At 38.9% G+C, this 22,609-nt stretch overlaps 2 protein-coding genes across 2 annotated transcripts in view; both read left to right on the top strand.

The window, feature by feature from the left end:
* The window catches only part of atp1a2a (ATPase Na+/K+ transporting subunit alpha 2a), a 46,913-nt gene extending 31,810 nt beyond the window's left edge, over positions 1-15,103 (top strand). The window contains exons 16-24 of the mRNA XM_042498280.1: positions 653-803; positions 1,605-1,773; positions 4,307-4,461; positions 7,697-7,820; positions 11,977-12,122; positions 12,216-12,346; positions 12,520-12,621; positions 12,873-12,964; positions 14,757-15,103. Coding sequence (XP_042354214.1) covers positions 653-803; positions 1,605-1,773; positions 4,307-4,461; positions 7,697-7,820; positions 11,977-12,122; positions 12,216-12,346; positions 12,520-12,621; positions 12,873-12,964; positions 14,757-14,785 — 1,099 coding nt within the window. The 3' untranslated portion in view covers positions 14,786-15,103. The remainder of the gene's footprint in view (positions 1-652; positions 804-1,604; positions 1,774-4,306; positions 4,462-7,696; positions 7,821-11,976; positions 12,123-12,215; positions 12,347-12,519; positions 12,622-12,872; positions 12,965-14,756) is intronic.
* A 3,706-nt stretch (positions 15,104-18,809) lies between these two features.
* sdhc (succinate dehydrogenase complex, subunit C, integral membrane protein) lies at positions 18,810-22,004 on the top strand. The gene is made up of 5 exons (XM_042497964.1): positions 18,810-18,864; positions 19,107-19,208; positions 20,035-20,096; positions 21,323-21,486; positions 21,742-22,004. Exons 2-5 carry the CDS (start codon positions 19,117-19,119, stop codon positions 21,844-21,846), a joined length of 423 nt encoding a protein of 140 aa, XP_042353898.1. The 5' UTR covers positions 18,810-18,864; positions 19,107-19,116; the 3' UTR covers positions 21,847-22,004.
* Positions 22,005-22,609: the final 605 nt, after the last annotated feature.

The raw sequence follows: 22,609 nt of genomic DNA, 5'->3' as shown, positions 1-22,609 counted from the left end.
CATTTAGAATTTTTGTAAGTTCAATGTAAAAATACTCTGCTGTTAAAATGGCATTACATTTGGTGAAGAGGGCATTCTGACTTGTTTAAGACTAGAAACTCAAAGTTTAGGATTTGGCACCTGACTTTGGGACTTGCTTGTCTTGACTGCTGGGGCCTTGATTTGGGATGTGAGTGCAACGACTTGAGACTTGTGTCTCGTCCCGCCTTTAAGAAATACTCTGGTACATAACAAAACAGAACCAGGCTAGCTGTTTCCCCCGATTCCTCATCTTTATGCTAAGCTAAGCTAATCAGCTGCTAGCTCCAGCTTCATATTCAACGGACAGACATGAGAGTGGTAGCAATCCACTCATCCAATTATGCCAAAAAATAAAAAAGTGAGTTTCGCAAAATGTCAAACTGTTTCTTTAAGACAAAAAGCATGTAAAATAGTGTTTTGTGTGTGTGTGGGTGTGAGTGTGTGTGCGTGCACACACATATCTTTGTGTGTGAGAGAGAAAAACACAGAAAGATAAACTTGAGGAGAAACAAGAAAATGTCAGTGCTCCTCTTTGCATAATTGTACCTAGTATCACTGACTCCTGACTGTGTTTGTGTGTGCACGTGTGTGTGTGTGCGTGTGTGGGTGGGTGTGTGTGTTTGTTTCCCAGGGATGCCAAGGCTTGCGTGGTGCACGGCTCAGACCTAAAGGACATGAGCCCTGAGTACCTGGACGACATGCTGAGGAACCACACTGAGATAGTGTTTGCTCGCACCTCTCCTCAGCAGAAGCTCATCATAGTGGAGGGCTGCCAGAGACAGGTCAATGGACGATAGTGTGTGTGTGTGTTTGGGCCTTTTGGAGAGCTTGCAGCTGAAAAGCGATGTGTGTGTTTGTATAGTTGAATGTAAGCGTGTGTGTTTGTGATAAAGTGTGGATGAATGCTTCAATGTGTCTGTTTATTTCTGAGTGTGGAGGTATGGCTCAATGCAAGTGTGTGTGTATGTGGCTGCATGCATGTGTGTGTCCCTGCCATTTAAAGCTGAATACAGTTTTAAGTGTTTGTAACTCTTTGTGGTTGTGTATGTGCATGTGCATGTGCATGTGCATGTGTGTCTGTGTGTTTGAGGCATTTTTAAGAGTTGATGGTTGAATGGATGATACGGTTCTTGTGCACATGAGTTTGTGTAATTGTGCATGTTATGGAGTTCCATTTGTGAGTGTATGCATGAATACAAGTATGTATCTGTAAAGTATATGATTAACTGTGTATTCAACTCCTATAGTGAACCCTATATAAATATATATTCCTTAATGTATGTGCTCAGCTTTTATGTGTGACTAGTTAAAAATAGATGTGTGTAAGCACTTGCTCACATCCCCATATATATTGAGGTCATGCTACAATTCACCCTGAGTTACTCACTCTCACTCCATGTGACTGAATGATTGCAACTCAATTCCATTTTTCATTTAATCTCCCCAGAGCTGCTTTGAAAAGACATTATTAAGACAGAAGGGGAGGGGGAAAGAGAGGGAAACGGAGAGAGAAAAGCTTAAATCACGGTACTTATCTTTCTCCTTCTTGACACTTTTTGTTCGCCCGGTTCTTGTCGGTGCAGGGGGCAATCGTGGCAGTGACGGGCGACGGCGTCAACGACTCCCCGGCCTTGAAGAAAGCCGACATTGGCGTTGCCATGGGGATCGCCGGCTCTGATGTGTCCAAGCAGGCAGCTGACATGATCCTGCTGGACGACAACTTCGCCTCCATCGTCACCGGAGTGGAGGAGGGTGAGTGTGGGGGAATGAAAGTGTGAAAGAATGGAAGAGAGAAAAATAAAGGGAGAAAGGGGGAGAAAAAGCAAGTCAGAGAAACAATGGAAAAGGAGATTTTAAATTTTTTAAATTAAAAATATTCTGCCAGCAAGCTCCTTTGTTATGTAGCAATAGAGAAATTACATTATTTTTGAATGAATACCTTAAAATTGAAAATGTGACGGGTATTATTGTGGTGGATTTCACACAGAGCTGTAGACTTGAGACTTGCGTTACGCATAATTTGAAGGGGTATTTGCATGAGACTGACATGAAACCTGTCATGAATATGAAGGAGTCTTTTTGAATGTTTAGGGCTGTTGTCAAATGTCATTTGGTCAGTTATGTAATTTTAATGCAAAGTTGGCATTGTTTGGGATGCATTTGTTACAACAATTTGTCATTGACCTGTCATAAAAATGCCTAATTAAGGCTCAATTAAGAAGCTTAGAAAACTATCAACCATGTGTTAACCAACATGTTCTCCTACAATGATTCATGGGATATCCTATGAAAATATACATACAACATGTTGTATAATATTTAACAACGTAGCGCCCAATGGACGGCGTTGTCACATTTCTAACTTCTCTTAAAGTTGCTTACATCATATAAAGTAACAAAGCTTAGATTTCGGAAAAGAATCATGGTTGGGCATGATCACATTACGTAATTTATGTAAATTTACATCGGTTAGGTTTAGGAAGGTAAAGTCATGAAGATTAGGTTTAAGAAAAGAAACATAGTTGGGCGTCATCATGTTGTGTACCTAACCTAAAGGCTACAAAAAAGTGACGACATAACATTAACGCAAAGTCAATTGGTTTCACACAAGACACAAACACCGCTCTTGCTGGGGAAAGTTGTGTGTTTGTTTGACCCATCCCCTATCCCAACCTGCCTCACTGACTTTCACTCTTTATGATAACTCTGACTGTACTTTTGTGAGCACAAGCTTTGAACTAGTAAAATCTAGGACCATAAAAAAGAAATAATACAGCATTGAGCAAGCCTTACATATTTTACCTATATATATAGAAGGGACTAGATTTCAGTGATACAAAAAAAAAACAACCAAAAAAACATGAATTAGAGTTAGGGTTGGCTGACGGTTGATTAAAAAAATGAACCAATTCATAACACATTTGCTGTAATTAATCACAATTGATGTTTTTCTTTTCTTTGAGGACTGAAGCTTGTAATCATAGATATTTACATAAAAAAATAACGGATTAAATATCCTTTGATAGCACCCTTTAAACTCTGAACACTGATTATTTCTTGTGAACTACAGATTTCCAATAAAATCATCAAGGCCATCAAAAATGACTGTCAACTTAAAAGGCATATTTCTTTCATGCCGTAATAGAAAATGATTGCAGATTCCATTCGTACTAGTGAAGTGTGCCGTGACGCTGAAGTAGTTGCCATTACTCACAAAACTCCAATGATCCCCTGTGAGAGCGACATCCTTTGTTTGCTCAAGCACGTTCATCCTCCTTGTCCTCTCGCCTTCATACAAAGTGTGTTTTCTTGACTCAATGATTCCTCTCGAGGATAGACTTTAAGAGGTGTGTCCTGATGCAACTTGAATGATTTCTCTCAGTCCATCGTCCTCTTTTGTGCTAATTGGGGGACAGTTTTTAGCTGTCCACTTAGCCAAAGCATTTGTTACCTTCTCACTTACAGGTTTCAATATTCACCCTTGAATACAATGCTGCTGCATTGTGAATTGGTGGAGCCCTGTAGTTTTGGTAGGGTGTTTTGCTTTGAGGTAATATGCCAAAATTATTTCTTTGGTAATTCAGTTTCATTTTGCAATCCATGCAGATTGCTTTTGTTTATTTTCTGAGCAACTATTTAGAGAGAGGCTTTCAGTCTAAAACTCCATCATCCATCTTTGGCTGATGGTTCGTCAAATAGATCAGCCATCACAGAAAGTGAACAAAATGCAGCTGTGTTGAAAACATTTTTTTTTACGCATCAAATATCTCAAAGTAACTGCAAAAATTAATGTGTCAATTTTGACAGCATTAGAGTTAACATGGTTTAAAGGTAACTTTTCAAATGTTATATCAATATCATGGTCAGCACTCAGAGACATAGAAGATTTCCATCCTGATGTGCAATTAGCTTATTAAGACTCGTGAATTGACATGGTTCTGTCTTCAAGGACTTGATTTGAGAGTTACTCTGACAGATTTGAGATTTGACTCGAGGCTTGCCACAAGAGACTGGCATTTAATTAAAGTGTGGGCTGCTAATTTGGTCTGAGAAAAAAACATTAGTAATCCGGATATGCTGATGAAGCAGTCATTTCAATTCACTAACTGAAAAAAAATCACTCTAACATGATGAAGAATCAGAAAAAACAATATTCAAACCATACCATGGTTCTGTCTAACCAGTATACCATCCAAAATCTAAAAATATCCCAGTATTAATAATATATTTTCTATGCATCTCCACAAACAACCATTTTTCTTTCTTGTGTCTTCGATTGCTGCAGGTCGTCTCATCTTTGACAACTTGAAGAAGTCCATTGCATACACGCTGACCAGCAACATCCCAGAGATCTCGCCGTTCCTCCTCTTCATCCTTGCTAGTGTTCCTCTTCCACTGGGAACAGTCACCATCCTCTGCATCGACCTGGGCACTGACATGGTGAGTAGTGGGGAAAACTCAATCCCTTTGTAGACATGCTAACAAGTTTTTCTTCATTATCTCAATCAATAGTTTTGCTTCTGAAAAATGTCCACTTAAAGGGATAATTCACTGATTTTCATAACAGTGTGGGTAGTATGTGTAGATTGTGTAGAATAGATAGTAAACTTCCCTCCATCTAACCAGCACCCAGATCTCCCTGCTCAGCTCTAAAAGGATGGTGTCCATTCAGGTGCTCTTGTGGTACGGTCTTTTTAGCCTTCTCAGCCCGGCGGAATTTTTATAGTATGCTGAATGGATAGCGACCAATATACAATACAGCGTTTTTATGTAGAAATACTTATTTGTTTTCTTTTATTCAGGGCATTTCAATAGCTGGAGGATTGTATTTTTCACCTATATCTTTATTGTTCGTGTACAATATAAGGTCTAATGCAGACGCCTCATTGACACAAATTAATCATCCTCATGTTCTATGATAGTGCCCCAGCTAATGAGCCTTTTGGCAACTGCAAACCAGAATTTTGAATTTTCATTTGCCCACCGACGCGGACAAAAAGTACCAAAGTGACTGAGAGACAGAACTGCCCCCCCCCCCCCCCCCCCCCCACCCCACCACACCATTACGTCACTGTAATTCCTATTTCTTGCCTTAAATGTCTTCAAAAATATATATTTTAGGTAAAGCCAGGTAAATTTATTTATATTGCACATTTCGTACCCAAAAGTAACTCAAAGTGCTTTACAGATGAGTCAAGTCAAAATGAATTGTAGCCCAATCACAACGTATGCCCCAAAGGACTGCACAAATAGTGAAAGTATAAATTTTAGTGCACTCATTGGCTGTAATAGGAAGTTGGCGCCATACTCTTTCCTGTATTGTGAAAATGGATGCTAAAAAAACTTTTTCCAATACAGGAAACACTATGTCACCCACTTCCTGAGCCCTATTCAGCAGCGCTGATACAATGTGAACCAAGATTCTGTTACTGTGCTGCCTTTTTCTCACCTGAAATGGTTTTAAAAACACAGTTATTTCAGTACAAGCCAGCTGCCATTTTGTTTCCTATAATTTTTGTTTGGTCAAGTATCACCAATTCCAAAAGTATTGTTCTACAGCATAGAAAGGTCAGTTAATGAAAAGAACATCTTTCCAACAGAGAAGTACCCCCCTAATAGATGTATAGACTGCTGTCAAGGCTGTATTGTGTTTCAGGTGTTTGATGCACTAATTGTTGGACACATCTCTTTTTTCCTGGCCTTTTAGATGCTGGTGTCTTTCTGTTTGAAAATAATAGCTTTTTAGGCAGCTTTCTCTTCACATTCAGTTACAGGAGGCCATGAGAGCAAAACACATGGTTTCTCATTCATCTTTATTTATTGGGTTATATTCCCAGGCACTCTCAGTGCTCAAAGCTAATTTATTGGCTGATTCTTGTGATTCTTCATAATAAGGAGATGCTAATTATTGGCATGTTGCATGGCTAGAGGCAAGGTAAAGGTGACATTAAGGAAACTAATGTTAATACTGGTGTCAAATATGAGCGCCTGAAGGTAAAAAGAACAAAATGTTTGGTTTAATTTGTTCTTTCTGTTGGTGGGTGAAACTCACTTTTGGCTCACCGCCGACGACCATTTGTTCGAGCGGAACAAAGACCGGGTGACGCTCACATACAGATTTACATTTCACAGCTCTGCCATTTCCAGATGCCAGTCTCTCCATTGTATTTCCAGCAGCAACAAAAAGAGTTGCTGGCACACTGCTTGCCTGAGGGGCGTAATCCATCATTGCGAAAGAAAGGAAGCACAGGATGAATATATTCAAAAGGACTTGTTCACTTGTGTTCATTACTGTAACTTTAATTTTTCCTGTTCTCAGCCACCAGCATGTGGCTGAAACTGGTTTTTATACTTCCCAGTGAGCCAAAAGCAAAAATCCTACAAGTTATGAGGAACATGTACTATAAAAGCCTTATATCTGACTGTCAAGACGCATTTTAAGTCTCCACAGGTTAAAGAAAAAGAAGATCTAACATTGTTAATAAAGCAGCTCCACTGATTTTACTCTGGTGACATTAAAGATGAACTTTTTTGGTTTTGCAGCAGCGGGACAGATTTGTTCATGTTCACAAATATTTACTTAACTGTCTGAGATCACAGGGACAGTGCATCCTTTATTGGCTGGATATCTCTTCAAAGATGTGATGACTGAAGTTTAAAAGCACCTTGTTTGTTCAACTGTTTTGCATATAAAAACCCTTCCCTTCAAAGTAGCATGTCTGCATGTATTTAATAACTGCTGGTGGAGCGAACAGCTGGATGTCTGCTTTGAAGAGCAGGACCCTAAAAATGAAAAAAAAAAATGAAATATTCAATAAAGTACCTAAAAAGTGTTTATAGTACAGTACACAAGTAAAATTACAAATTTCCCATGTCTGCTGGTGAGGTTGTTAACAGCTTGTTAACAGCTTAGTTCAACTCCAGGCAACAGGCTTGAGGGCTCTGCTGAGATTTAGCAGTGACAAGCAGCACTTGGAGTCGGCTATGATTATTTTTAGCAAGCACTGCCATGTGGAAAAGGATGGCTGCAAAAGATGTTTATCAAAGCAGGATGTGGCACACTTAAGGATGCTTCAGTTTTGGATATTGCACATGATCACACATACACACACATTTTCAGAGGTGTAAAAAATCGATGCCAAGCACAGTCACATCCTTTTCCCTCTCCTTGTCTTTGTCGGCAGCTGTGGGTCAGGGGAGGGTAACACCAAAACAAACTGGATTTGTAGACCGCAGAGCATGTGTTCAGTTTCACACAGTGCCAAGTCCCCACCTCAAATCCCACCTAAGTCGCACAGATATCCTGCTCTAAGTCACACATATTGCTCTGGTGCTTACCTGGTAAAACCAGCCAATATAAGATCTTTATTACAGAGACCTTTCTACTCTCGTATTTTATGAGTGTCTCAAAATTCACTATCAGCCTCCCCTCTCTCTCCGCCCCTCTCTTTGTCACTGTCACTTCCTCTTTTTCCCCCTCCTTGCCCTTTTTCCTGTCTTTTCTCCTTCCACATGGTGATTGAATGCTGAATCATATTAATGGTGATATGTCTAGGGGTAGCCCGTGTCTGGCGCTGTCATCATGCCTTTGTACCGTTGCCACAAAGATAAATTTCTGAACATTTATTGTACAGGCTGCTTAAAATGAGCCGTGCTGTCCTCCCGTTCCCTCCAGGTTCCTGCCATCTCATTGGCCTATGAGACAGCTGAGAGTGACATCATGAAACGCCAACCAAGGAACCCCAAAACGGACAAGCTGGTCAATGAACGCCTCATCAGCATGGCATACGGACAGATAGGTTTGTCCTCTTAAGCTCTCTCAGCTCTTAAACATGAATCACTGTGACAGGCCTCTCGTAGTGAAGTTATGGTTATAATAAACATCACAGGCATAAAAACATTAAATATTGACATTTATCAGACATCTTGGCGTTTCTCATCGCCTTTATAAATGTTTAGGTACATACAGTTAAGGAAAAACAGATCGAGAGGTGAGCAGACAGGCAGGAGAGACTCCCACAATTTTCTGCTAATTGTCGTGACATTTGCAGCAAATTGAGAGTGGAGAGTGCAACTATTTTCTACTTAATCTAGCCTTACTTGAATGCATGCTTTTTATCTCTGGCTTTATATGGTTTGGGAACAGTGAAACTCAAATGCTGGCCCAATTTTATAGGCTGTTAAATGGGTCAAAATATGACAGGGTTTCATTGGATGACATTCAATTTAAAGCTGAACACGCTCAAAACAGCCAGCAAATCACATCACTGTAATATCTTGCAAGTTGATTTGACTTGAAAAAAAAATCTAGGAAACTGACTGCCTTGGAAAAAAATGTAAGCAAGTATAACTATTAGTCTTGATTTATGTTTACTTTATATATCTAATTGTTATGGTTACTCAAAATGTAGCTGTATTTACTTCATTTTGTAAAGTTGCTACAACTTAGAAATGACAAGTTTTATCAATAATCTTTCTAAGTTTTATCAACTTCAGCAAACCAAAATTACTGTGCACTGCTGGTTGCAAACTAGTCATTCAAATTTGTAAAAAAAAAAAAAAATTAAAGATATTTGTGGGGTTTTTATTAGATAAGACAGATATAGTATGAAAGGGGAGAGAGACAGGATGACATGCGGCAAAGGGCTGAGGCCAGACTTGAACCTGCAGCCACTGCAGGGAGTATGCATCCTTTGTATATGGTATGCCTGCTCTACCTACTGAACCACCAGGACACCCCATATTTGTATATTCTTAAACAAACAAAAAAGAACTTGCAGATCTCCAAAGTTCATCACTGGCAAAATCATCTTTGTCATTATGAAGTTAGGTCACACTAACTTGGTCTACTGAAGTTGCTAACACTTTGAAAGAACAAAGTAATTTCACTTGTCATTTTTAAGTTGCAACAAATTCACAAAATGAAGTAAATACAGCTACATTTTGAGTAAACTTAAAAATTAGATATAAAGTAAACTTAATTTAAGACTAATAGTTTTCAAGGCAGTTGGTTTTCAAGATAACATGATCAACTTTTCAACCCAAATTTTACAGTGCATAATCCCTCTGAGTTGACCACCACTGGGGCGAAACTTTTGCAGGTCACATCAAATCACATTTACAATCCGCCGTTCTGACATTACAGCTTGAAGTCCTGAAGCAAAGACCATAAACATTTAACTGATGATGCGATCTAGAGTGACATACAATGACAGCAGGGTCTCCAATAAGCAAGCACCAGGAGGAGAAGTAAACATTACAGCATCATAAAAACAGATGCAGCCAATTTTCTTATCACTCAAAAGTGACGCTAACGTCTGTCAACGTAAACACTAACCTGGTGCAGGGTCTCAATTTAGCAACATAATGAATGAGATGATTAACAAGCAACGTCTCAATCCTTTATCAGTGCTTGTAGTGGTTTTGTGTATGTGAAGACTTTCGCTTTGAAATAGGATGTCCATCATGTTGAAAACGTTACGCCCACTCTGACAAAACACATTTTCCAGCATGAAATTAAAACTCACTATCGGCTATTATTGCAGTTCTCAGCTGTCTAGAGCAATTTACTTACAAAACGGCAATATTGTAGAGGGCAGAGGGAGGAAGATATAATCACCTGTGCTGTTGTCGAACAAATATTAAGTGGCAAACAGCAAGTGGACTGAGGCTGAATGTCCAGAGTGTCAAAAATGTGCACTTTCTAGGTCAGTTTATGTGTCATATTTTGGTATCACTCCTGTAAATAAGTGATACAAAATATTGGACCGTTTTTGTATTATTAGAGCTGCTGTCAAAATTGCTTTTGTCAAACAACAGCCATTATCTGTTAATCCTGTAATTTTCCTACTTGTTCTGTAATAACATTGCCCCCCTGCTACTCTGTAATGGGATACAGCAGTGTGTGTAAAAATCAAATCCAGTGGCATACAATTTACACAATGGTCTTGTATCCATCCATTCATTACGGTAGCTGTATTTATACCACAAAATGAATGTGCTAATGGTTTAAGTAGCACTGAGATTAGTGTCTTCAAAACACAAAAAGGATGAAATGGGTGACATGCACTTCCCTTCTTCCTACCCCTCTACCCCCGGACCCCTTGCTGGAACCATGCCCATCTTCAGGCTCAACCTTAATTTTCATCTCAGCTACACAAGTGTATAGTTTTGTGACTGAATCTTGCACCGTTGCGAAGTTATTGTGTTGACAAAATCTGTCTACGGACAAAACAACATAAAAACACTTGGTAAATACCGAAAATGGTCCTCTGTGGTAATTCCCGCTACAGTTGGCGTCACCAGGATCTCATTTCGCCATAATGGCAAAACACACAGATCCACAAGGTGAAAACAAAACCAGTCGGGCTGATATTAATGATAATTTGTATCAATTTACTCTATTATTGGTATCAAATTAGATAGTTCTTTACAGAAACTTCACAGAGATATTATTAGTAAATTACACACTTGTTTAAATAAAGTGTTGCCATAAAATATATAATTTTTTTTAAGTGGGACTGAGGTACCTATCTATGGTCACTCTATTACATGCAGTAGATGGTGGTTGGCACACTCCCTGTTTGATATGCAGACAGGACTAGCGCCCAAGAAGAACAGCACTGTATTGCTGTACATGGGGGTTAGCTGCAAAACATATTTTTGCCACTTCAAAAAAAGGCCTCCCTAGAAAAAAAAACACAGTTGAAGTAGACGTCTCTCACCTCTTTATCTTGCCGTCAGACATCTCTTTCCATTGGCACTGCATTTTCTCAACCATATAACTTTTGTATTGCAATCGCTTAACTGTGTTGTGCACTGTATTACGCTAAAGGTCAGCTGTTTGGGTCAGAGAGTGCTGTTGCGTGATGCGACTGAAACAAGACTTCACTTTCCTAAAGATTTCAAAGATGGTGTATGCTTGTGTTTTTCTGGACTGTTCAAAAGAGTACATGATACTAGCTGTGGCTAGTAATATTGAATATAAACATCACAACTCCACGTTAACAACAAACATTTCTCTCAAGGGGGTTACCGTATGTAAAACCTGCATCAAATAAGCAACAGAGACACTTGCTGAAGAGCTTTGCCGTAGCCAATCATCATCTATAATGATGCTAAATACCTACAAATAAATGAAACGACTGATAAAACAACCATTAAAGTTTGAAGCGCTGGCATTTTCTGATTCAGAAAGGTCCTGATGTTGTGCAACCAAGTTTCACTCATAGCAGCAGAAGCTTTCTGGGTCTGAAAGCATGAATTTACATATGACACCATTAGTCTCAACAGAAGTTTCCCCTCTTTTGTCTCAGTCAGTTCAGTCTTCCTCAGCAAGTCTCCCCTTCCTTTGTATACTCTGGTTCCCAAACATATCCTTTTGTCTGCGCAGTGAATGGCATTTTGTCAGTGCTGTCAAATATTACCCAGTTTTTGTTTTTTTAAATTTTCTTGTATTTGTTGTCTCTTCCATAAGTCGATGACAGTCTGACTCAAACAGCTGACCTGCGGCGTAATACAATGAGCAGTGCAGCTACGCTTTTATGTAGGAATACCAATGTCATATGGTTGAGAAAATGTAGTAAAAAGGAAAGAGCTGTCTGACAGCAAGGTGGGGAATGAAAATCTCATTATAGGGTTCAATTAGATTGAGGTAGACTTAGGTATGTTTTTTTTTTTTTTTCAAAAAAAAAAAAAGTTTCGCAGCTGACCCCCATCCACAGTGATGCATTGCTGAGCTTCTGGGGTGCTAGCCCCGTCTGCTTCTCCAAACAGGGAGCATGCTTACCGCCACCTATTGTTTGTGATACACTGACTATATATAAGATCCTCATACAGCCCCACTTCAAAAAAATCAGCGCTATGAATGATTAGTTAATCCCTACTACAAACTCAGAGAAAAGATAAATAGATGAAGTTTTGGCTTTGATCCAATACACTTTTTTTTGTTTCCAGGCATGATGCAGGCTCTCGCTGGTTTTTTCACCTACTTTGTGATTTTGGCTGAGAATGGCTTCCATCCGATTGATCTGCTGGGTGTCCGCGTCAGTTGGGATGACCGCGAAGTAAATGATCAGGAGGACAGCTATGGGCAGCAGTGGGTAAGGAGCGAGGACAAAGACAAAGCAGCACAACCCTTTGAATATTCTCACACTCATATGGAAATAAATACAATGTGTGTTTCAACCTTGCAGACCTATGAGCAGAGGAAGATCGTTGAGTTCACCTGCCACACCTCCTTCTTCATCAGCATTGTAGTTGTGCAATGGGCCGATCTCATCATCTGCAAGACCAGGAGGAATTCCCTCTTCCAGCAGGGCATGAAGTAAGTGCGGAAGGAAGAAAGGAGGGGAGAGCTGAGTAAAAATGGGTAGAATGATGTAAAATCCAACCATGTATGAAAGTAGATTTAAATCAGTAATGGACTGTAACATTTTTGAAGATTTCTATGAGTGCTTTTGATTAGTTTGAACCTTTTCTTTTTTTTCTGCTCAACAGGAACAGGATCCTGATCTTCGGTCTGTTTGTCGAGACCTCTCTGGCTGCCTTCCTCTCCTACTGCCCTGGAATGGACATTGCCTTGCGCATGTACCCCCTGAAGTACGCTCTGCATATGCATATCTCCACCGAACCGAAAAATAACCTCTTAAAGACCTAATAGGCTGCCATTAGCCTGTCACTCTCGACTTTAAATGAAGTCTGTGATCTTCTTAAACACCACGTTGTTATCCTTAATATTCAAAAATGGCTGCAATGAATTTAACAATTTTGCACTCTGCCTGCGACTCACTGCTACTCTATCCATCCCCGCCACTGTTGAACTCCTTTCTCTCTCTCTCTCTCTCTCTCAGGCCCCTGTGGTGGTTCTGTGCCTTCCCATACAGTCTTCTCATCTTCATTTATGATGAGGTCCGTAAATTCATTCTGAGGAGGAGCCCTGGAGGTAAGCAGTTATTAAGAGAAACCAAGATTAAAAGGTTTCAACCTTCTTTGTCTTGTTAATAAGCTGAAAGAAAAAAAAATTGCCAAGTGATGGTGTAGTGATTGACACCCATATCTCAGGAACCACATGTGCCATTTTCCATCAAGACCTTTTCTTCAGTCCTCTCTACCTCTCTCACCCTTCCTACCGTCCTTGTAAAAAAAACAGATCTTAAAGAGGAGACTGTCCGCTCCTTTAAGGACACACTGATTGACAAAGTCTCCACAGCTCTGCTTTGCTGATCCGACCTGAAGGATCCCAGCAAGCATTTGACAGATGGTGACATTTGGTCAACAATCAAGTTCAATGTCAGTCCAAACAAGCACAAAAACATTCAATAGAAACAAGACTGAACTTTTTAAAACTGAGATTAAAAAAGGAAAGTGCAGGGGCCTTTGCTACATATCACATTTCCTGTCTCTGTGTGTCTCCCTCTGACAAAATAAAGAAATGCCAGAACATAAAAAAAGGAAAGAAAAAAAGAGGAAAGGTACAGGTACCAATTTTACAAAACAATGTGGCATCAGTTATGGATGACTATTGACGACAACAGCTGTAAGCTTTAATTTTGGTGTAATGTTTAAAGCGTGGGTTTGAAAACATGGATTTTCAACACTAGCAGCTGTCATTTTGAAATCTCTTTCATTTTTGTTTTTTGGACAAAGCACATGATGCAAATTTTGCGATTTGCATAGTTTGTCTGGCAGATTTTCATGTGGTTATGTGTTTTCTTTTTTTTTTTTTTTGCTCATATTATAAGGTAGGAACTGTAATAATTTCCATATCCAGGATATTGTTAACCCTAGCTTTAACCAACACAGCTGAAAATGATCAGGCTTCCAGCAAGCCACTCAAAGCTGAACAATTTTCCAGCTTTTCAGAGCTGCAGCCTCCGCAACACTCGAATGATTACCGTTTGTCTTCCAGGTTTGATTTCTGACAAAATAGCATGTAAATGCACTGCTGTCTGGCACTTTGCTCAGGAATTCAATTTGATAAATGAAGCATGAAATCATGGCAAATAAACAAGAAAACATTCAGTGTTGAAAATCACACATCACCTCTGAAATCTAATTTGATCTGATTCTTGGGCCAAGGGCTGCATCTGCACTAGATTTCAACCAACGTCCTTCGTAACTTTTTAATATATTTTGCTAATGAACAGACTGGGGTAAAAACATACGCCACTTCTCATTTTGTTGACAGAAGCAGAGAAGCAATGTGATCACAGTGATTCTTCTTTTGGCCTAAGGCAAAAACCTTTAGCAGCATGTGAACTGTCTGGCGTGTAGGCAGCAATCAAACTCAAACAAATTGGTGAACATATGTAAAACTTGCACCAGGGAACATATTATACCTGTCCAACGCCAACAGAAACAGCAGAGAATGATGAGAAAGGAAATTAAAGCGGGCTGATGAAGACTCTTGAGATATGCCCCAAAGATCACACACGCGATATGCGCTACACTACAATAGCTCCAAATCTGTTCACTGCCGCGCCGTTTCAGCTGATGAGGGCCAAGACATGGGGAGACAAATACAATTTATCGTGACAGTTAATCATTTCTGTTAATCTGTGTGTCACGGGCTGCTGATCAGAGTCTTGGAGTTATAAGGGGATTCATTTGGAAATGTACAGAGACAAAGGCAACGAGATGAATACAAATAGAACGTTACAAAAGGATATTATGAAAACTGCTCGCCTGTCATTTTGGTCTCTGACACTTTCTCTCTTTCTGTCTCTCTCTTCCAGGTTGGGTGGAGCAGGAGACATATTATTAACATTCAGAAAATGTCAGTTTGAATTGTGTGTCTGTGAGTGTGTGTGTGTGTGTGTGTGTTTGTGTGTGCATGTGCGTGCATGTGAATGTGTGCGTCCTTGTGAGGGGAGAAATGTGCGTGTGTGTCAGTTGTAATATTGCATGGATCAGTTCACAAATCTGATTATCATAAAAAATACTGCTGAAAATAGGCTTTTGATTGTGCTTTGAGTTTTTCCTTTTTGTTTTCTCAGAAAACATTTCCAGCAGAACAATGGTAATGTACACCTATGTGCCTTACATAAAGTGTTACAAAAGTGATGTATCATGGCCATGTGAAATGTACCAAATTAAATATATTCCAAAATATTCCTGACTAATTATTTATTGATTGATTTTGTGGTCAACAGTATGTCTTATTGCCAGTATTACATAATAACGCATGAGAAATTGATGGTTAAACATTAAATTGGGTAAATGTATTGAACAGTCTGTCAATTTCAATATGTAAGATGCATGGATGGATTTCTGAATGTGTCTGCTGAGCACAGGCTCAAGGGCCCAAAGTATCAGGGCCCCTGGGCATTCATTAAGGAACTACAAAGAGACACACACACAAAAAAAAGCAAACCAACTGAAAAGAGCCACAGTATGACAACAAAGAAATGCAAATGAACCGCAAGAAGACACAAAACATCTGCTACAACAAGCAAAGAAAGAAAGATATAAAAAGTCAAGACAGTTACACATAGAGATGGATTATGACAACAGCGGGACACAAAAATCACCACAGAGACACAAAACAACAACAACAAAAGGCAAAATCACAACAAAGTCTTTGTGTCTTGCTCTGAGGGGTAGTGAAGCCTTTTTTGTATTTGTGTGTTTGTGTGTCTCATAATCCACGCATGGTAGGACACCACACGTACCAATAATTCTAATGTTTTCTGCTTAACCAGATCTGACTTTGTATGTTGTGTTTCAGCTGATGCTACACAGATCATAGTAAAAATAATAATAATAATAATAATAATAATAATAATAATAAATAATAATAATAATAATAATAATAATAATAATAATAATAATAATAATAATAATAATAATAATAATAATAATAATAATAATAGCAGATTAATGGCAAGGACAGATATATCAGTATATAGCCAGCCAATAAGTACAGTAAAAAAGAATTTAATCCAAATTTGCCAAAGATATGACTGAGGTAATATAGAAACTGTGTTACTATTATAACATTTGTTCACCAGAAAGCACTGTCACATTTACTTGTCAGTGTAAAATGTCCTTCTCTGCATATTTTGGTCATAATTCTTTAACACTCACATCAATAATGTGCGTTTATGTTGGGAAAAAAAATCATACCATATACAATGTAAATTGTTATCAGATTTTTAAACCATAAAATATAAATATTGACATTGGCCTTAAAAAAAGAAAACGGTGTCAGTCAGGCTCTGCCTTCACTCATATCTCCCTGATCTCATCTATTATGTATGTACTCATGTCTTCTTATGTTATATGTTCAGAAAGCTTTAAATATTAAGTCAAAGGAAAGATCAAAACTAGTCTTAATATTTGTTAGAAGGAGTTGTAACCCTCATATAAACAGCCCATATATTTTCTACTCTGAGTGCTACATGGTCTGTTCTTATACTTTATGCAACATTAATACAGGACCAGGCCACTGGGAGCCCAGTCTAGGGCTGCTTCTGGGCATCATTAACCTTACTGCCTATTTGCTATCTACATGAGTAGGTATGATTGTGTATGTGTTTTTTTTTCAATACTTCTGCATTCGTTTTTCCTGACACTGGATGTGAGTGTGGCTGCAGTTTTACCTTATGTTTTCCTGTCTTCTATCTTGGGATCCATAAGATTGGTTAGAATATTTCAGGTTTAGACTGCATACGAGTTTGCAGTTTTTCTCATGTTCTCATGTTCTTCCCATTGTTTCCTTGCTACCAATTTTGGCAAACACTGTATTACATCATTTAATCTTGCAATTCCTTGATATCAATTTATTGGGTTGTTTTGTGGAAAGACACTGTATAAACAAACTTGAGTAGGACCACAGCTATTAATTACTTTCACAATGATGAATGTGCTTTTTGTCTTTTCGATCTGTTGTTTTTTTTAATTCCATAGGACAGAAAAAAGCAAACAGTTCTCACAACCAGAGAATATGTGGCAATTGTCCTTTAAAAATTACTTTGATGATAACCTGATTATAAAAAATGCCAATATATTGTAAGTGATCAATTAATCAACAATTATGAACAAGGCTAATTGTTTCACATCTAATCTAAACTAATGCAAAAATAAATACATAAATAAATAAGCATAGCAGCCTACAACTGATAGTAGTTTCCACATTTTACTGAAACAGACTTTTTTTGGGTTTTGTTTTAACTTTAGTTTGTATTTAATTATTATGATCACTGTTTTGTCATACATATTTGCAGCCTATATTTCTTATGCTGTTTTCACTGGGCTACAAACGGGTAAGTTTGGGATATAGCCTAATAGGTACATTTTGGAAAGTAATATCACCACTGAAGATGTGGTTGAATATGTCCATGAAAAGACCAAACATATTCACAAATATGTTAACTTTATTGTAAACACCTTCTCTGTCTAATCTTATGTATGGTCTTTATGTTAAATAATTATAAAAAGTTAAAAGAAAGAAACAGAAGTTTATTTTAAACTTAAACTTATCCATATTATTATTATTATTATTATTATTATTATTATTATTATTATTATTATTATTATTATTATTATTATTATTGTTACATTATTTATCTGTAAGCCATATTTATTTATTTGCCTATTTATTGTAACTGGAAAGGGACATTATACACGTATACTGGCTCACCACTATGTAAATATCTTATATATGTAAATAGGGAAAAATGCATATGGTAATCGCACGTCCTCACCTCACTCTTGCCACGCCTGCCTGACCTCAAAACAAGCGTTCAAGGTTTTAGCCGGGCGGAACAACAACATCCGCCAACGTCACTTCCGTTCACTGCTTCTCAAACATGGCGCTCCTCCTAAGGTCAGTACATCTGTGCTACATAATGTTTGGGCTCGGAAAAAGCTTTTTGTGTCGTGTTTTCATGTTATCATGTCAAATTGACGCATCTATAGCATAAAGGCGTTACAGCTGAGGACAACCTGCCTGAGTGTAACTTTCTCCCTCGCTTATTTATCCGTGTATGTGGTGCGACAGTGCTAGCTGACGTTAGCTAGCGGGCTAACGCTAGCTGTTTATCGGGTATTTGAAAGCTAGGAGGGGGTGGACTTTGGCTCTTTGTCAATTAATGATGGACTCAAATCTTTTCTTTTTTTTTTTTTTTTTTGCTGCCGTTAGCCTTCATTTGAGCGTTATATCACATTGACAAACTAGGCTTCTTAACCGTAACGTTTGGCTATCGCTGGCTAGTTGACAGCTAAGTTGCTACGCTGTCGTGACTTTATCAACTCTATCAACTAAAGAATAGGCTAACTAGTTAAGAGACAAATGTTTACGTAATCGAAATGTGTTCATTTCAGTGAACATAAGTGGTTGAAAAGGGTGAGCACAGCGCTGCTCAGGCTTATTCAACCAATGATTATCTCATTACCTGGAATTAATTACTTACTTCACTCGCACGATAATATTCAAGAACAGTTCATCAAGCACTGACGGCTGCACGGTCCTTATCTGTTCTTCTCCGTAATCAGGCTGGCTCGGGTTTATGGCAGCATAAGAGTAGTAGGGTGTTTTAGAACTATAGCTGCTAGAAATGTGATTAAGCAATTGCTTTGTAGCAGCACTTTATATCGTTAGTATAAAAATGGATTCATTGATATAAATAATGTGTAACACTCCTTCTATTAGAGATTCTACATAAATAAAGTTGATGTGTGCTAGATACTATATGTGTTTCTTCTTCTCTATGTGACTGTAGACACTAAAATCCTAATATCAAGTAAAAGCTTAAATCCCACATTTGTTTTTTTTTTGCCCGGGCCTTTGGCCGGCCAGGGTGTCTGTCTCTCCAGGCCACACTACAATGTCCTCTACAGACAGTAAGTTGTGTGTGTGTGTGTGTGTGTGTGTGAGAGTGTGTGTGTAAGAGAGAGAGAGAGAGAGAGAGAGCATGCACTTGGGTGTAAGAGAGAGGAGGAAGAGACAGTGTGGATTACATAAATACTCTGCTGCAACTCATAATTATGATACTGATACATTCTAAATTCTATGTGTTATAATATAAATTGTTCTAATTGACTGTAAACTTCTTTGCCCTCAACATTGTTCCCTCTCTCCACAGTGCTGCTCCAATGGGAACCACAGCTAAGGAAGAGATGAACAAGTTTTGGTCCAAAAATGCCAAGTTAAACAGGCCGATGTCTCCTCATCTCACCATTTACAAGTATGTGCACCATGTCTCCTGTTTGTAGTCTTTTTACTTGTCCAAAAAAAGATCTCAAGTAAAGGATGGACATGACACAGCTGTTCAAATGAGAGTGTGCACTCCATTTATGTTTTAGATTTTCAGCTTAATATTTCTGAAACCACGAAAAAATCTACCCCTGCTTGTTAACCACACTGAAAATAATACTACCATTAGTCTATTTTTAGATCGTGCTGTCTTTTCATGTCTTGTCTTGTTTTTATGTCATTCTTACAAAACAGCAGGATAGAGGTTTTCATACCTTTGGGTACATGTCCTACAGTGAGCAAGCTGGGATCATGCTGATGGCTAATCTATGTCAGGGCACTTTGTCTTCAAAACCTATCATTGGTTGATTGATTCTCACATTGATGATGTGATTTAAATCATCTTTGACCTGTTTTAAGTTGCTCTGTGTAACAGCAAAACCTTCATTTCTAACTGTACCTGTAGATATTGGAATTTGTAAGTGAAAGTGTTAGTTTTCATTTACTTTATATTTGAATTATTTGAAATACCTCTTTCATGGCTCCCAGCCCTGTCTTGCAAGTCTCTACCACTTGGAGTAAACATTGCTGCCTGCAGCAAAAAAATCCTGAAGAGTTCCTTTTTTTCCTTTCTGTACTTTGTTGCAGTGATGCAGCTTGCCAGCCTGAGCATAACCAGAAACACAAAAAGTTTTTAAATTTCAAGCATAAATAAGCAACGGCTGTGCTTCCACTTGTAGTTTGGGGTGGTTTTTTTTCAACCACATACTGTATATCTCCCATTATAGTAAATGCGTGGCATTTTTTTTGTATTTCAGATGGTCTGTCCCCATGATGATGTCGATCACACACAGAGGAACTGGAGTGGGACTCAGTGGAGGTAACACATTGTTTTTCCCCCTTTTTAATGTATGGCTTAAGTTATAGATATGCTTACAAATATTCTTCCCTCTGTAGTTTATTATGACACATAAAACTACCCAAAGCTGCTTGATAATATCTGTGTGAGTCTTGCATTTTATTCTGACATCGAAGTGAAGCTTTTCTGCTGCCACTGTCCGCTTTTGATTGACCCTGAAAATCTCTTCAGGGCATTTTCGTCCATCGCTATTGATTTCTGCTAAGAGCATTTACTGGCATTACAAAGCAGAAGTTGTTCAATACAATTCAACCCTGTGCATGTGGAAATCAAGCTTAATACCGGACTGCTTACAGCTTTCATCCATTTGCGTGGCGTAAATGTTGAGCATGTGTTGCTGTGACATCGTACATCAGTTCTCTTGACCTTGATGTACCATGCTGTTAATGCTGGGCCCACTTTTGTTTATGTGTTAATGGGTCCAATAAAGGTCAACAGCCTCAACTGCCAACAAACAGTCACCACACACTTGTCGCACCTTTCAAAACACCACATGTGCTCAATCACAGTTTCTGAAATCAACTTTCTGGCTCACTTGCAAAGGGCTGGGAAATTAAAAATATCACCCGCAGAGGAGATTTTTACAAGCCATATTGATTCCTATAAATTTTTAATGCAATGTTTAGATGTCTTGGCACTTTGTTTGTGTAAGGAATAAAACAATGTGATTAATTTGTTTGATTTTAAAAGTTTTCTGTGCATATATATGCAATAGATGTATTTGTATATATTGGCGCAGCTCTGTCTTTTGTGTTTACATTCTTTCACATCTGCTGTGTTTCAATGGAACATTTCCCCTGCCATTCTGCCTTTGAATCATCAATATTGAGCAAGAAACTTAAACAGAAACATTGAGCACAATTCATTCTCACGGGCAGCCAATGAAGAGTCTGTTTGATACTGAGCCATTGTTTGGCTTTTGTTTAATTTAATCAGCATGGGGAAAAGTTTACATAACTGAGACAGTTGCTTAAATATGACTGGCCAGTGCAGTTTGGTGCTGTGGTGACTCATGGAAACAAATCCAGCAAAAACAAACAGTAGCAGGCATGTTGATCCGTGGCATGCGTTCATTTCTCGCTTGTTGCTTTCTCTTAAAGGCATGCATGCACAACATTTTTCTTAAAAACCCGTTCACACCCACACTTTATCCAATCTCTGGTGTCATTACATTTGTCTGTGTGTAGCTATCTCGGCCTTTGCCTTGGCAGCGCTGGTATTGCCGGGCAATTACCCCTACTACCTGGACTTGATCCACTCGCTATCTGTCGGCCCCTATCTCATTGGGTTGGCCAAGTTCGGGATCGCCTTCCCCGTATCTTACCACACCTATAACGGCATCCGCCACTTGGTAAGTATTTATTTATTTATTTACTTAATTACTTACTCATTTATTTATAGACCTAGCAAATGTCAGTACATTTTAGTATTGAGTACATTTAGGCTTTTTAAAGGAGACAGATCTCATGCCATTTATGTTTTTCATTTCTGTCATATTTGCTCATGTTACTGATTTCATAGAACATTTATTAGCAAGATTTAAATCCTGGTGATCTTTCTTGTTCCAAACGTACGTCTCTCTTTTCTCCTAATTGTTTATTATCAGTGGTGGGACATCGGCAAAGGCTTCAGAATCCCAGAAGTCTACCGCACCGGCTACACAGTCATTGCCCTGTCCATCATCACCTCCATAGCGGTGGCTTCACTCTGAGCAGACAACGAAGAGATGAGCAGAAAGGAAATGAGAGGAGGGGGTTGAGGGGAATGTGGACTGGATTCACTGTGGGAGTTTTGTGTATATGTTCTGTTCTGGCCTACTGCAGGCCCCATTTCATCAGAGTATTAAATAAAGGATTATATTATGCTGTATGCAGAAAGGTGTTGTGATGTTTTGTCCCTTGGAATTAATTATAATCTGAAAAGCTTCGGGGTCATCAAATGCAGCAAGAGTGCAAAGTGCATGCAAATGTGACCCAGTTTATTTCACACTTGTTCTCTGCGTGAACAACAACCAACGGCCAAAATTAGACGTGACCTACATGTTATGTCCTTATGTAATTTATCTAATGGTGCTGTGACGTCAAAATCATTAATCACTTTTCTTTGCCCTCAGTGCTCAGTCACCGTGCTCCTGCCCGTTTGTCTCTGTGCGCAGGAATGAGTGTTTGTGTCTGTAGAGCGGCTGTTTACTGTAGGCTGTCATTCATATTTTACCTTCTCCAAGCCGCAGCCGCTCAGATGCATTTTTAACATGTGGGAAAGAGAGGGGCTGAAATGTGGAGAGGCAGCCCAGTGGTGGAAGCTGTGTATGTGAACAGGCTCCTCACCGGCAGCCTGCCTCAGGCCTTACCTCCCACTGAGCCACACAGGAGCTACACTGCACCTGAACAGCTTTTGTCCTGCAGTTTGACTAAAAGCAAGCCGCGATGTAATGTCAGATCCAACTCCATTTATGTAGTGCAAGTGCACACGGG

Source organism: Plectropomus leopardus, chromosome 12 (genome assembly GCF_008729295.1).
Source record: "Plectropomus leopardus isolate mb chromosome 12, YSFRI_Pleo_2.0, whole genome shotgun sequence".
Lineage (NCBI taxonomy): Eukaryota > Metazoa > Chordata > Actinopteri > Perciformes > Serranidae > Plectropomus > Plectropomus leopardus.
The sequence above is the reverse complement of the archived record's forward strand: the minus strand, read 5'-3'. Positions and strand labels throughout refer to the sequence as shown.

Coding starts and splice junctions, on each gene's coding strand:
- sdhc (XM_042497964.1), top strand. CDS start 19,117: ATGGGAACCACAGCTAAGGAAGAGATGAACAAGTTTTGGTCCAAAAAT. Junction 19,209..20,034: donor CCTCATCTCACCATTTACAA/GTATGTGCACCA, acceptor TTTGTATTTCAG/ATGGTCTGTCCCCATGATGA. Junction 20,097..21,322: donor TGGAGTGGGACTCAGTGGAG/GTAACACATTGT, acceptor GTCTGTGTGTAG/CTATCTCGGCCTTTGCCTTG.